At 44.8% G+C, this 16,133-nt stretch overlaps 1 protein-coding gene across 4 annotated transcripts in view; it reads right to left on the bottom strand.

Moving 5' to 3' along the window:
* LOC119166781 (methylthioribose-1-phosphate isomerase) overlaps positions 1 to 7,362 on the bottom strand; it is a 373,314-nt gene extending 365,952 nt beyond the window's left edge. The window contains exon 1 of one of the 4 annotated variants that reach the window (XM_075882519.1): positions 7,072 to 7,362. In XM_075882519.1, coding sequence (XP_075738634.1) covers positions 7,072 to 7,198 — 127 coding nt within the window. In that variant the 5' untranslated portion in view covers positions 7,199 to 7,362. The remainder of the gene's footprint in view (positions 1 to 7,071) is intronic. The other 3 variants (XM_075882518.1, XM_075882513.1, XM_037418122.2) reach the window with 3 other exon arrangements.
* Positions 7,363 to 16,133: the final 8,771 nt, after the last annotated feature.

Consider the following 16,133-nt stretch of genomic DNA (forward strand, 5'->3'; position numbering starts at 1 on the left):
TGTGAGAAATGCTGTGCTTGGGAAGTCAGATATGGTATGTGGTATGTAGAAGGAACATACATCAAAATAGTGCATGTACCAACATGGAAGCTAAGGCATGCTTTAGTCAATGGGAAGAATAAGCTGCCGAGCGGAAATTTCTGTAGTCTTCTTTACACTGTAGTCTGCCACGAGTGTGACAACATGTCAGTCTATGAGACCTGCGATTTCAATGAAAGAGTTAAACAACACAACAGTTCAAAATGAAGTCACCAAATCATGGCCTTCAATTCCCTCGCTGAACATGTGGAATATACAGGCTTTCAAATTGACTGGTCAAGCAACCGTGTTCTGGTCGAAGAGAACAAGCTTGCATCATGCCAGCACCTGGAATCCCTGCACATTCACACAGCTGCACATATCCTCAATAAAATTTATGGAACGCTGACCATATACTTTTGGTGCTTACATCACGCACCTAGTCATACTTAAATACGATGTACCTTTCTTATGGCTGTCATTCAGAATAATATCAGGTGCCCAAACATCAATAAACCTTGTGTCATTTTAATCGGTGTATCCTTTTGTTTGTACACTAAGAAGAAACAGTTATGCATTGCCTTTTTTAGGACTCTTCTAGCTGTTCAGTGTAGTTGCAGTCGAAGGAGTGACTTTTTGAGTATTGATCAAGCGTAATGCTTATTTTTGTGATGGTGGCACAGACTGCCGCCAGTTTCTATGAATTAGCCAGGTTTTACCAAAGTTCCTCCAGTTTTCCAGCAAGGCCCCAATTCCCCGACCTTCCAATGTTGGTAGATACCCTGCACAAACAAATATAGATGGCAGTTAACTCACGTCCTGTGTTTCCTGTCTTATGCAAGTGTCATTCTGCACTTTATTACCTTAGAAGTACTTGTTGCTGGGCAGGTTGGTATAACATTATTAGGGAAAATTCTAGACAACGCGAATGTGTGGTGCAGTGTAAATATTTTCTGTAGTTCAGCTGCGACTGACGCTCTTTTTATGTGCTTTTTCATTTTTCCAGTGGTTCTTAGGCATCTATAATTTTCCCCCTTAGCTTGATTACCTCCCTGAAACTATGCATCATCTTGCCCATTAACAACCATTGTTAAACTATTGTATGTGGCATTGTTGATGCAAAATGACCTTAGAGTATATGCTAAAGCTCCTGCAGGATCACCGGTTGAATGTGACAACCAGTTCACCATTTATGGGACCCGAAGTATTGACATTTTCAATATATCTGTTCGCACAGTGCTTCATTGGAGTCATGCAAGCTTAAAATATGGTGCTCCCACAGAGAAATTTTTCTTCCTGTGCTGTGAACAACGGGAAAACTATGTGGACAATAACGAAAAAAGATCACAATTAGGCTTAGCTGTGTGATTTCTGCTTCAATAAAAATGTAATAAATTAATGCAAGTGTGCTTATATCACCATGGTGTTGCCAGTTTATTACTACATTTGATATGAACCTCTGCTCGCTCCACCATGGTGTTCCTAAGGGTGTACACAGTCTTACCTCTGAGACAGCATTGCCAGAACTAATTTCACTGTCACAATCTTGAACAGGTGTGCAACAAGCATGCGCCAGTGCAGAGAACACAAGAGAAGTGGTCACTGCTTGCATGTTCAAGGTCGTATGCACGCACACCGGACTATGATTTTGCAGTGTCTTACATTTTGAGTGGAGTATACGTCGTGATGGCTGGAGCAGTCTCTGTGGTCACCAGCTAGACAATCACAATGTGCATATTGTTGCTTGAGACAACTGTTTAGGACAAAAAAAGGGCACTGTAGAAAAAAAATACTTTTAGGCTAATGTAAGGGCTTGTGGTGAGGAGACTTTTAAAAGGTATATGGTGTGTCATCTTGCAAAAGAGAAGCAACATTTATACCTAGTTTATGTTAGTAGGAGTCTGCTAAACATTGGCCATACAAGCTTGTGGCTAGAGAAGGATGATGTCCAGAAGATACCCTCCTGAAATGTTAACTTGCACTGTCGTCCCTTGCCCTTCTTGGTGCACTGGAATTTTTGCCCTATAGGTACTAATTCCTTCAGTGGGTACTCTTGAAGGGCTTCTGAATAAGCTCACTCTTACCACCTGCTTTATCCAAGGGCAAATCCTACTGTTGGAACTTGTTTGCTTGGCGGAAACTTTTAACAGGAAAAGAAGCTTCACTCGTTACACAAATAAAGCTACAGCATTGCAAGATTACTATAATGTTATGTACACAGACCTCCCACATATAACTCACTAAAATGTCACCAATTACCTCTATGGTGAGCCTGATTATGCCTTAAGACAGCATGTAAGTTTCTTGATCCTATACTTTTTAATCAGTACATGAACCTTGAAAAAACAAGATCATCACGTGCAGTGCATAAAACCAGTGCTTATGAAGTGCAATGATGCCATCGGAAGCATCAGCAAAAGTAAATTCACCCTGCTAGAAAGCAAACTCTGCGTGAAGCCTGTAAATGTACTGTTAACAAAGTCTTCTCGACAACATCATTACTTCTACTTCTGCAATTTCCATAATCCTGTCTCATGCATACCTTGCTGTCAACCCAAAAATTGTTGACCTACGAGGTGTTACTCATGTGACCATGCTCATTTAACATACCTGAAAGCCTCAGAGCTAACATAACAAAATTGAAGACTTTAATAAATTAATGCTCTCTGCTACTCACCCCTTCAAAAAAAATTTTTAGCATCCCCTTCAAACCTGTTTTTTTAAAACTCAACAGGCACAGTGACGTGACTCATGAAAGGCATATCCGGAGCTTGTGGTGCAACTCAAATCTTTTTGGAGCAGCGTAAAAGCCGCCTGAAGCTTTTAAGTTAGAGCTGTTGCACCACATGTTACAGGGAACTAGTTCATGAACATATGCATGCATGTTCACTTGGACTTCTGCTCAACATAAACAAAGGCTTTTTGCTTTTTTTGCAGACATCCCCAGTTTATATCAAGCTACCTAGCGCTTTCCGGGAATTCACATGGCATTTGTAAATGACTCTGGCTTTCAGTGATAGTTTAGCTACAATATTGAAGCACGGACTGGAAAGACTATTTATGCATTGTATTGACTTTCCAAAAAAAGAGTCTGATTATATTAATGCTTTTATTAGTACAACCTAATCGTTCAATGTGTGGAGAAGTGGTTGCTGTCATTGTTTATGTACAGAATTGTTAGGTTCCTGATTAATGAGCACTTCATAAAAAAGAAAGGGTTTTGTAACTGGTCCTTACTGCCCATAATTTATTATGACTCGACAAAATTTAGAGTTATGGGGGAGTAAGTAATTACACTTGGCAAACTGTTTGACATGTACAGTCGTCAAGGTCGAGAAGCCCAGCCGAGACATACCGGAATAGTGGAACACCATGCTTTCTAGGAGAAGTAACAGTGATTGTACAGCATGCGGTACTGCTGATAAAATTTGCCCAGTGTATGGACTTAAAACTTAACCACCTTGTATGAAATATTTTGAAAGTAAACTGTAACAAATAGCACCACAAATAAAAAAAAATAACTAAGTGGTCAGTTTTATATGCAGGTACCAAATTACTGTATTTTAATACAGTAAAGCAAGACTGTTGTCCAAGCACAACTAGCTGATTATTACTTTTATCTGACAGTAACCACAACAGTTAGAAACTATTTGGCTGAAGTCACGTGGTAACTTTTGTAGTATAAGCGGGTTCAGATTGTTAAGAAAGTTGGTGCCCAGCAACGTTTTCAACTACATTGCACGTTCATGTCCACTGTGATGACATTTCCAAATCGCAGGGGTAACGTATGGATTTCAAGCGTATGCCATATACTTGCTCCCTGAGAGAACACAACAACGAAGAGTGCACGCATGCTTGACACAAATAATGAAATTTTTGAAAAAGATGTAGCAGGTTTCGTCTCTTGGTGCAGATCCCTGCAGGCACTTACCCAATTACCAACCCATTTTGCCAACAAACAGCCCATGTAAGATGTTCGAACATTCGCTATTATGTCGGGTCATAACCAGTTTCCTCTAACCACCTTGCACTTAGTTCTGGCACGACATATGTTTCAAAGATTTATTTCTTGCAAACTGTGCGAGTAATTGTAGACCATTCTTCAACAGTTATTTTCGTGCTTACTCGATAGGAAAACATGAGCTACAAATTTTCTAAGTTTCTAAAATGTGAATGGTAATTGAATTGTGAATGGTAATCTACACCCAGCCTTAGTATATATTTCCTTCATATTCATTTTCAATTTGAGACATGGCACAAATTTTGAAGTACGACTGAAGCCTCTCATAAGCATGTTTCGTTTACTTGAAGGTGCCATTCAACAATCTTGAATTAATCCTGCAATGAACTAAAATCTGAATGCCTTGCGAATTGCCTGCCACAAAATGTATTTTACTATGTAAATTGTTCTGGGCTTGTTACACAAACTGAAGATGATGACGATACTGACTGCCGCATCGTCAGTGATGAGACAGAGGATAGCGCATGTACAATTTAGGAGCACACACGAGGCCCAATGTCAGTGCTACATTTCCAATTTACACATGAGCGTGCGTAATATCTATGCTTTGCCGCAATACACAGCGTGCACTTTAGCGCAAGGCACGACTGCCTTGCGGCACTGTTTAATTTTAAGAAGACACTTAAGGTTGCAATTTCGACCAAATATTTATAATGCTCCCAGCATATATTCAATTTTATTTCTTTTTTTTTCTTTGTATACACCCACAAGAACAGACATAGCTTAGAAAACCGATTATCGTAATCGGCGACAGCATATTTAAGCCACTTGGAAAATAACGTCGTGTGAACGTTTGGTAATACTCCATCGCTTCCAACTTGTCCATTTCGTATCTGTGTCACGCAGTTACGCAAGAAGAAGCTTCAATGAAAGTTTTGGCGCAAGCACACACTTCACCCAAGCGACACATCGATCCTTACGCTACACACGCACTTACCAGACATACACGTACGGCCTACATCCACAAATAGCATAACACACGGTGTTCATGATCGGGCAAGTCGTTACCACATTGCTTATAGACAGTATTACAGAACGAGACCACGTATCCATGCGCAGAGGCGGTTCTCGCGAATGCATACAACTCCCGCTCAAGCAAAGACCACGGATAAAGAACCACCGCACGGTAAAGATCCTCACAAATTAGGAACCTTAGACCTTTTGTTCCCACCACCTAAACGTCCCCAAAAAATGTCCAACACGGCGATTCTGTCGCCGCCTATTCATACATCTTCAGCCAAGTCAAGCCGGTTTTAAGGGGCTATTGGGTGAACCCACGGAGGAAGGAAAAAGGTAAGGAGAGGGCATGCCCAGCCGGTGCAGGGCGTAAAAAATGTGGCGGAAATGACATCATGGCGGCCATATTCAGTAGGCACAATGGCCGCGTTGTTATGATTACGTGTTGCGCAGTGAAGCTGGTCTAGCAGTGAGCGGCCGCGGCTGGCGGCGGAATGTGTGCCTCCCCAGGTCTCGTGCTGAGCCGTGGCGGACAATATCTGTGCTCTGCGCCGCGTTATTGGTTACGCATTGTTCGTCTGACTGTTACATTACTCTTAGCAACGTTTACAAATCTCTTTGTCCATCACGGGGTTTCAGCAGTGCGTAGAACAAGTGCATATCCATGTGTCGTGCGGCGGATGACGCGGATGAAGCAGTTAGTGTTCAGCGAAATGGCGTTGGGCACCATGACGAAGCTGAATGACGACGAACGCCTTGCAGGTCAGTGACGGTTGAGCAGTGCTCCTGCTTGTGACAACGGACGACGCTATTGAGCCCAGCAAGACGCCGTGAGGACCATGTGCACATACGTAGTTTCGTGTTGTGTGTGTACAGTAACAACTTGCATGTGCGTATTAAAACACCTTTTTTGTTCCGCTTGGTACACTCTCCACCAGCATTGCATGTAATCTCAACGTAACAGCAACCACGTTCAACTGTCACTAGCACCGTGCTCAAAGTCACCACGGTCGCAGAATGCTGACGCAGGTGAGTTTCACGCGAAACACGGACACAGTGGCAGGACGCTGCGTCAGTCGCGTGGCAGATTGCAACTGTAGAAGGCGCACGACCGATCGTGTTGTCTGTACAGTTGCTGAATTAATGACGTGAAAGCACTCGCCGTTGTCAGTGCATCTAGCGCGCGTTCTTTCGTAGTTGCTTCGTTGTCAGCGAGCTGTTACTCTTTGTTATTACTCGGACGAAGCGATTTCGCTGAAGGTGTCCCGCTGGCTCTGAGTGATGAGCCCAGTTCCATTAGTTTCGGATCGTCACGACACACGCGCTGCGCAGCCCACGTGCTTTCCGAGCCGGAGAGGGAGTCGCGCCTTCTGCTTCGCATTCATATGTAAACAAGAGAGGAGAATTTGCCTACTCAATATGGCCGACTTCCGGCTTCATCGCGGCTTCACAACGAGTGACGTCAGGGCCTCTCCTTACCTTTTCCTTCCTCCGTGGGGTGAACCGAACGTTTTGGCCCTCAAAAGGTTCGTGCCACCCGGTGGCAGCAGAGGCGGCCCCTGCGCCGGCTGGGCATGCCCTCTCCTTACCTTTCCTTCCTCCATAGTGTGGCAGCTGTTTTTCTTCTCATGCGGCAGGCATCTTCCTAGAGGAAGCGTTGGCCAAACAGAACCTTGCCGTGTAGGCACACGCTTCGCAAGTCTTCGTGCCGAGTTATGCAGCAGTCCGGACTTTCCCGAAAAACTTGCGGTATGTCGCGACAGCAGAGTTGTTTAAGGGCCGTTGGCACCGCTCCACAAAGCCCGCTGTCGCACCTACACTCGCGAAAATCGGCCTAAGTTATCGTTATCGTGGACACCGCACGAACACCGCGAAATGAAAGACAATGACGAAATCGTTTCTACGCTTGTTATTATGCAGCACAACGTACAAGTTACACGCGCGACACAGCAAACGCGGATGCGAGGACGAACAAGTATCGAACAAAAGGGGCTACTTGAATCATTTACACTTACCCGTTATCGTTGACATATTCGTATCGAACAAAAGGGGCTACTTGAATCATTTACACTTACCCGTTATCGTTGACATCGTCATGGAGGTCCGGTGAGTCAGGTGGCGGCGGATCACTGCTGTCATCCTCGGCACGAAGCGCAGAATCGCGAAACGGTGTCTCACTCTATGGTTCAAAAACCATTTCATCGCTCATTCGGCGCAAACACTTTTCAAGTCCGGGGTTCGTGGTCAGCAGTGGTCCAAAGCGCCGTGAAACAAAACATAGGCTGCTCGCGTAGAGCGCACTGAAACAGACGATCACCCACCTGGCCCAGCCGCGGTCAAGCGCCTGACTGCCGGTGGCTCTGCTCTGGCTTTGACTTACCGGGAGCAGACGACACAACGTCATGCACGCGTTCTGCGACGTCACATTGTGACGCAGGCTCTATGAAGGCGGAGCTTAACCCCGAACGCTCGAAGGAAAAGTTGAGAGAAAAGGAGTAGCGGAGGAGGAGAGTACCTTTTCAGTACGTGAGGTATGCGCCGAGGTGGTTTGAACCGGCGGCAGCATGGAGGTCGTTCCGAGACGGCGGCGCCGGTATGGTGGCTAGAATTCTAGCCACCATAGCGCCGGCGTCGTCGGCGCACGCCGGGCGAGATGATCGGCAGCGGCGCACGGCCACTTTTCATCGGCGGCGCCGGCGACGTGAAAACTGAAACTTCAAGTTCAAAAAAAAAAAAGCAACTTTACTGTGTTTTTTCGCTTATTTAGTTGAAACTCACTACTTTTAACAGTAATGCCAGAAAGAACACCTTGGAGATGCAAGTGAACTGGCAAACGTTCCGTAAATGTTTTGTTTTTGAGCATACATATTAAATATGTTCTTTCAGTGCGCCCCGTTTGTTCACATAGGTAACACTGTATCACAAAAAATTTCATTTTTTATTACTCTCACAGCGATGCTGTTATATCTGCTACGTAGGTTTCTTATTTTACTTACACTATATATTGTTTTTTTACTCTTAAGTAACTGTTAATCTCCTATTTATTATTAAATGTGCAACTTGCCTCTGTAATGCCTTCCGGCTTTGAGGCTACAAATAAATAAATTGATAATGATTGAGCCTCTTTTCTACGGGTATACAGGGGCAAGTTGTGTTCGCAGTCTTCGTGTGTAAAGTACTGCTTTTTTTTTAACAGACAGGTGGAAAATTTATGTAGGTCACAAAGGCATATTCATGACACACATGAAAAAGGCGCTAATTCGTCTCCCATGAGGGGACATTGCTCAGCGGCTTGTCATGCAAGTGCTACAAAGCAACGAATACGAAAAGAGCGAAATGAATATAAGACTACATGCGCTTTTTTTATGTTTCCATATTCAAAGACCCCATTCTTGTGAGACGCAAGGAGGTGCGGGGTGGGGGGAGCGGTGCTTGAGTCTCATTTGGTTGTGAGACCCCTCTTTATCTACATACCAGCCCATACCCCTTCCCCGTTTCTTTCTCTTAAAAGGAGCACTGAAACAAAATTTTGAAAGCGAGATAACCTGTCAAAAAGATTTGTGTAGATACACACATCATCTACGAAATGTAAACAAAAATTGTCACCTAGAACGTATTCAAAATTAATTTTGAATCGCGTGTCGCCCAGTGGCATACTAATTATGCCTTCGTCATTTGTTAAACAAAAAACCTACCCCCGCGTCACTAGTTTTGTGTTGGCTGGTTCTGACGAACCATTTCAACGAGATTGTGGTTATAAAAGGGAAAAGAAGAGAAAAGTGAGCCCCGTAACTGTCTGCATCAGAGTGCGACACCTCAAAAGTAGCTCACAAGTGATGCGGGTGAGGAGGGATTAAAAGGACAGGAGTGGCAACAAAACCTTCGTTGAAAAGACTTGTCGACGTGGTGGTTCACTTGCACGTGGTTTTGTGCGTCCACCTAGCCAGTTAGCTATGCACGAAAACCCAGGATTTCTTTCCTCTAAGCGAAAATCTCTCTGGGTCCCGCCTGTGGAACCTCGCTCTCTGGAACCAAGACTTCAACAATAAACACCGCGCGCTCGAGCAAACGAGCTTCCTAGCCGTGTGTTGCAAAAAAAGCGACCTTTTTTGCGTAAGTGCCTTTTGCCCGTAGAGTCCAAAAAATATGGGCTATTGATGAAAGTGCACCAGTCTTATCTCCTATCACAATGTGTTGGGGATGGGGGAGGGGGGGGGGAATGGGCGTAATGTACAGCTAGAAGTGGGGATGGTTGTAAATTAAATGTCTGCCGCAAATGCTTTAGCAACGCTTCATTGCGCAAAAGATCCTCTCTTTTCATCTTCCTGTGCTATCTCCATGCCTTCTCATAACCCGCCGCTCAGCTTTGTTCTGTGCTTGCCAGCTGTGGCTAAGGCGAGTTTTGGCTAATCCCACCAGCCTCACAGACCAGTTACTACTGGCTTCCCGTGAAAAGCAATCATACCCGTACAAAAATGTTCGAAATAACCTTTGTCGGGCAAAAATAAAAAAAATCTGAACAAACGTGAAAACTCCAATCAAAATAATCAATCATCCAATCACCACTTGTCACCACAGTGGATGAAGGGAGAAAATAATCCGTGACCTCGGCACCAAGAGTTATTTCGAAAGGCGTTTATTCGCAGAGCCCTCCGTGAGAGAAAAGGGGAAAATGTGACACCACCGCGCCGCAACAACACCACGTGTGGATCCCCTACATCTTGGGCGCCAGAGAAGTTAAAAAGGTACGACTCAGACGTTCCCACAAGCTTTCCACCACCATCGCCAGTTTCATCCTCTGGTCTAAACTGGACCGCGGGAAAAGCGCAAGGCGTCGTGTGCAGGATCGCATGTGCCAACTAAACCAAGAACTTCCATGAAAAAATTTGAATGTATGTGTGTGGTTGAAGCCCTTGCGGGAGCACAGCTTAGCGCATTGGGGGGGGGGGGGGAGATTTGAAGTAGGTAGAAGAAGGTTTGGAAGAATATGACGGCCATGTCTGGTAGAGAGAAAGCGGATAGGCGCCGATGGAAAGACTGCCCAAGTCGTAAGACTTAGAAGTGTGGGGCTGCAGGAGACATGAAGTGGTCCTACAGCTTGAAAAAATGTGGCAGCACAGGAATGACTTCGGTCAAATGAACAGTGGACCGAGCGCAGAGGCAGAACTTGTAAGCGGGTTGGCCACCATACCAGTCTCGATACCGCGCTGATCTAAACGGAAAGAAACCTTTGTCGGCGGCACCCCTTTGAATCCTGGCACAGTCAACAGATAGTGGGAGAGAACAACCCCACCACTGGGGACACTGCCCTTCTCTACTTCCAGGGCTTGCAACGAGTGGTGGCAAACATCTCGGGCCTTCTCACCCCTGAAGAGAAAAGCCGATCAGGCTTCAAAACACCTGCTTTCTTAATAAATGTTGGCGAAAGTTTCCTGTTTTTTATTTTTTATCCCAACCAAGTAGAGGCTTTTGCCGAATGCTCAATTTTGAAATAATACAGATATCTATGCACTAAACACGGAGAGTAGAGCTCGTTGCTGCGTTATGTAGCCTGTCTGCATTCCTTGGGGCGTACAAAGAACACAAAAGTTCAGGTATGAGGAAGTTGAGCCTTGAAAAAGCCCGTGTCGCCAAGCTTTTCGCAGAATAGACTGGGCGACACACAATGGCAGGTGAGGAACCGCCGAAATTTCCTCCACGTATCAAACCTGACTGTGAATGGAAGAGAGTTTTAGTAAGAAAAAAATACAAAAGAAAAAAACGGCGCTGCTATGCTGTGTCAATACGGAGTCCAAAACTGCAGGCATTCTGGCAAAATGTTTAAAAGCTCCTTAAATCCTCAGGGGTCGCAAAACTTTGACAGCATTACAGTTTGAAGGAATTTGTTTTCTCCAGTGTCTAAGCGTCGCGAACGGCAGGATCGGTGTGTTAATTTCTGCCCCCTTCCTCCTTGGAATCCACTCGGAAAGCTTTCAACGTAGCACATGGCAGGAAATGATATGAAATCAGACAGCATGTGTTGTCACTACATTAAAAAAAAACTTGAAATTCGTTGAGATGTAAACTTTTTTTCAGCGCAAAACGAAGGGCCTTCGAAATCGAAAGGGCCTTCAAAAGCACCCGTACCGTCTCTCTCGTTCTTGTGAATATTTTGTTTTGCGCTCCATAGTTTTTGAATCGCCACATTTATTAATACAAAAACGGAAGCGGCGTCTGAGGACAAGCAGTTCAATGCAGGAGAGAGCGTAGAGGTACTCGATGATCGCGAATCGTGCTGCTCTGTCGCCTTGGAAGCCCCATGATTTATGAAAGTGGAATACAGTGCTCATTCTTCTTTGGTTTGGGGACATAATTGTAGATCAACCTCAATGAAAGCCACGATGTTGCGTAATGAAATTCCCGGGAGTTGCACATGAGCCAGAACATGCTTCACAACCCACTTTCATGCCCTCTTAAAGCCATGTTCATTTATTCCGGACAGTTGTGAATTACACTAAATACATAATAATGAAGTTACGGATAATTATTCAGTTTCTCCTCTCGTTATTATCGCAATCCGATATGCGTTCTTCTCTGAGAAAAAATCATACGAGTTTCGTAGCATGCATGACCATAAATTGCTCATTATACTTTGTCAGAGTCTGCGAACGGTGTACTCAATAAACGCATTACCTATTGGCAATAAAGTTGAAGCCAGTGCGATGCATAAAATCAGTATTACATCACCAAAACTATGTGTTCTTTATGATATACTCCTAACGTCTTCTTGGAAATTCTAACTTCAAATTGTGAAATCACGCCGGCGTGAACGGCAATGGCTCCGTGACCAAATACAAATTTGCAAACAAACTTACAAATAGCTGTGTACCTTAGAAATAGGTAGTATACATTAGCTTCTTAGTAACGCTAGCATTTTATAATTTTGAAATCTCATCTCAGTGGTGCATTTTGTGTCGCCATTTCATTCTGTGCATTTAAGTTGAAGTTATCATTTTTATTCCAAGATATGAGCAAGTGGCTTTTATCGAGGACCTTCACTGGAACGAGTTTCAAGGGTGTGGGGAATGAAACAGATTTACAATTTGGAAAATAATTCTGTGGCTTTACAAGCCGGCACATACACAATTACAAGGCACGCCATAAAAAGAAACTTTAAATATTTGTAACCATAGATCAGCAAAATAAAAAGACGCCACCCTCATTGAATAAGTTTTTTTTTTCGCATAGGACTCGCAAGGACCCAGACTAACCAAAATTCGCTGAATCGAACTAGGAACTCGCTCGAACTCAGACTCACCATGGTAACTTCCCAGCCTGGTTCACTCGGACTGAGGCTAACCTAAGTACAACTCAGGCGGACTCACTCAGACTCCGACTTACGCCTCAATTTGAGTCTTTCGATTCCTCTGATAGACTCATCAGTGAGTTTGCCGACTTATAATGGGAACAAATATCTGGTTATCGTTGATGAAGACCTTTTGTGTGCGTGAAATATGGGAGAATGAGAAAGAGTGGAAGGGTGGTTGCTCTGCCCACATGACGATAATAGGGATGATATTTACCAATCTGCGCAAGAAGAAATCAACGAAAAACATGAATGCAGCATATAAGAACCAGAAAATACAAGTTCTGGACTTAAAACTAAATTTTACTACAAAAAGCGCCTACAAAAATGAACCAGAAGCACGTGCTTAAGAAGGCTATCTTAACCACAGTTGCACAACAAATGTCTCAAAGAAGCAGTCGATATCCATGAAACACCAAAATATCAACACCACGTTTATCTGTGAGGAAAGCTGTGGGATCAATCACACATTACACTTCTCTCTGTTCTTATTTCGAAGGCTTCACGAGTTTCGCGTTCAATCTTTTTTTTTCCCTTTGCCAATGACGCACAATGATTCGAAAGAAATTCCTTTGTAATGCGGCCGTGTCTACAGAGATCAGACAGGTCGATGCCTAGTGCGAACATCCTTCATGCACAAAACTGATCTCTCCGCAAGTCTCTGCGTCCCCAATATATTAGTGTCATTGGCAAAGAAAGAAATAGATTGAACGCGAAGATTTTGAAACCTTAAAAAAATCAAAAAAGGGCATTGTGCAACGCATACATAAGTGATCTTTCAGTTGTCCTTACAGCTAGATAAGGGATTCGCGTTGCTAGGTAGCGGGTGCACGTGGCGTTGATCATGGAAGTGTGCTGTTTGTACCATTTTGACATGCTTCTTGTTTTTGTAGTGTTAGGTGTGCAGCTGTGAAACGCCTCAGCCTATTTTTCTTGGATGCGCTTCTGGTACATGGGTTTGTAGACTTTCCGCTATAAACATTTCGCTTGATTTCGCCCTGTCAGCTGGAGCTCCTTAGTTTGTTCTTCCAAAAATATTATAAACCAACTTGCCAAACAAGCTACGTATGTGGTGTCCTTTTTGAAACAAGGTTGTGACAAATCGGCATCTATAGTTAGTTGATTTAGGTCCGAGATAATAACTGAAGGAAACGCAGATTACTTGATTTGATAGCGTGGCCTGGAACCGCACGGTGTGCAGGACAAAGCACGTTGAAAATACAAGCCCACGCTTCAGTGCTTTGTCCGCATTCATCTTCTGTGGGTTACTTCACAATTTACACAAACTTAATTTATGATGATCACCATTTCATTCAATATTGCCACGTTCCATTTCCCAAGTTTTTGTTATCGTCCGAAAACACCGCACGATTCTCAGCGCAAACCGCGCCTGCAGTTTTCTAGAAGGTTCCGGACTGTAGTAGATCATTTCGATAAGATCACGCCCACTGTGCGAACGGTACAGATTGTTCTGGAAGCTACGCCACCGCCAGCGATAACGCTAGAACATTCGACGGCAAGAGTATAAATGCCGACGCGCTTCGCCGCTTGTCAGTTATTGATCGAAGGCCGACGCTGCGTTCGCTGCTATCAGTCCGAGACTGCTATCTGTGCAAGACTGCTGCTGTAATTAGACTTTCCCTTTACCGGGCACAGGTTCGCCCAAATAAACAATTAAATCCCAACACGAAGTTTTCTGTCTTTGGCCACGTCACGACCCCGTGACAATATTGTTGATCTTGCTCAACCTGTCGATACAGTGGGATCGTTTTTGTTTGATGGAGCATATAGTATAATAATTTTCATTTTCCCCTGTTTGTTCATTAAAGGCTACGCATGTAGTCCAATTTCTTAACTGATTTTTTTTCTTAAATATGCCCTAAACAGCTAGTCCTTCCTTAGTTATATCTTCAATACACATCGCGCTTCTACCTTGCGCATCCGCAGTTCTGGCCCCCACCCTTCGCATTTGAACTGTCTTTGTTCTTCGACTCGCTTGCACAGTCACAATTATAAATATTCCAGTACCGACTTTCCCACCCTTCATAAGTGTTCAAAGCCCACCTCACAAAGCTCACCTCCTGATAAGTCTGGCGTCGGAATCTGTGATGATGCGGTGTTTCGTCAGTGCCGTTTGACCACCTCTTGATGTGGATGAGAAGCAGCCGTGGAACTTCTTGATCAGCATGAGAAGGCGGTCTCGCTTAATGGGAGATAACATTGGACCAACGTCGACAGGTTTCGGTGTAGCGGTAGTAGACGCTGCTGCTTCCTCCATTAATTGACAATCTTCTGTTTGCGAGAGCTCGTTGAAGTTGGCAATAGCTGTGCCTTTAACTATGTGTCGGCCTTCTCTGCTGAAATTCGTCCATAGGAGTTCAGCGCATCTGTCAATATTAGTGATGACAGCCCTGGCAACATAAATGCCGCTAGTAAATGCGAGCTCTTTGATGTGAAAGAAATTTATGTAGCGCGAGGCGAAAAAATGAACACAGGAAAGAATAAACTGAGAAGACAACACCGGAAAGAATACACTGAGAAGACACTGTCTTCTTAGTGTATTCTTTCCTGTGTTCGTTTATTCGCCTCGCGCTCTTCTCAGTGTATTCTTTCCTGTGTTCGTTTTTTCGCCTCGCGCTACATAGATTTCTTTCAAATGTTTCACCAACAAGCCCACATCGCCACTCTTGTCCTTGATGTGTTCAGCGATGCCAGTACTGTTTTGTAACTTGTCACAGTGCACGGATACGAGAGAACAACTTCGGGGTGGCAGTATGACGTCGTCATCGGCAATACGAAAGCGAGGTGGCTGGTGTTCCTCATCTGTAGCAGTCTCCGAGCTTATAGTGAACGTTACGCTTCTGTCACGGATGTCAATCACAGCCCCGTATTTGCGCGAAAAATCTTTTCACAGCACTCGGGAAGAATGATGAGGGTGGTGACAACGGTGGAACCAGCGATGAAGAGTCGGGCCGTGCACTTTCCAACCGGTGTCATCAACTGACCTCCTGCAGTTCTTATATTGGGTTTCTGCCATGGCATCTTGACCTTCCTTAGTCTGTCGGCTAGCTGCAGGCTTATTATAGAAAAGTGGAAGCCAGTGTCCACAAAAGCTGTCACGTGGTGGCCGTCGTTGTGAACGACGAGGTCAGCGCTGATAACGTCGGTTACGTCGGCAGTTGTTCTATTCGTCGGATTAGTCGTTGTTGTCGTCGTCTTCGGCATCGGTGGCTTCGAGCTGTCATATGTCTGCAATAGCGGCTGTTCGGAAGTTGGATTATTGGCAACCCCACCCCCCGTGCTCGCTGCGTCTAATTTCCCGTCGCGGGCTAGGGGACCTGCCTCTGGTGACGTCGGCATAACTGTGACAATTAGGTGAAGTGTCCCGCGCAGCTTCATTATTCTGCGGCGGTGTGTTCATAGGAGTGTTGTTGTTTGTGCGTCGATCGTCGTACGTAGGGTAATCATGGTAGCGAGGAAATATTGAGTACTGAGCGTCGCGATAACGGCAAAATCTGTAAACGTGCCCGGCTTCGCCGCAATGAAAGCATACCAGTCAACGGTCAGCGGTGCGCCACAAATCGGTTTTCCGACGCTGGTAGGTGAACGGGGACTCACTATTGAACCACGTTGTGGGCTTCACATTTTGGCTAAATTGCATTCGTCTCTTCGGCGAGATCGGTGCGGTTGGGGAAGTCGTCAGCGGTGAGAGCGACTGTGTTTGCAGGGTTGGTGGTGGTCCAGTCATGAGTCCGCTGTGCCGAAGATGCGACGACGGGGCGTCGGACTGCA

The sequence above is a fragment of the Rhipicephalus microplus genome, unplaced genomic scaffold (genome assembly GCF_043290135.1).
Source record: "Rhipicephalus microplus isolate Deutch F79 unplaced genomic scaffold, USDA_Rmic scaffold_12, whole genome shotgun sequence".
In the NCBI taxonomy this organism is placed as follows: Eukaryota; Metazoa; Arthropoda; class Arachnida; order Ixodida; family Ixodidae; genus Rhipicephalus; species Rhipicephalus microplus.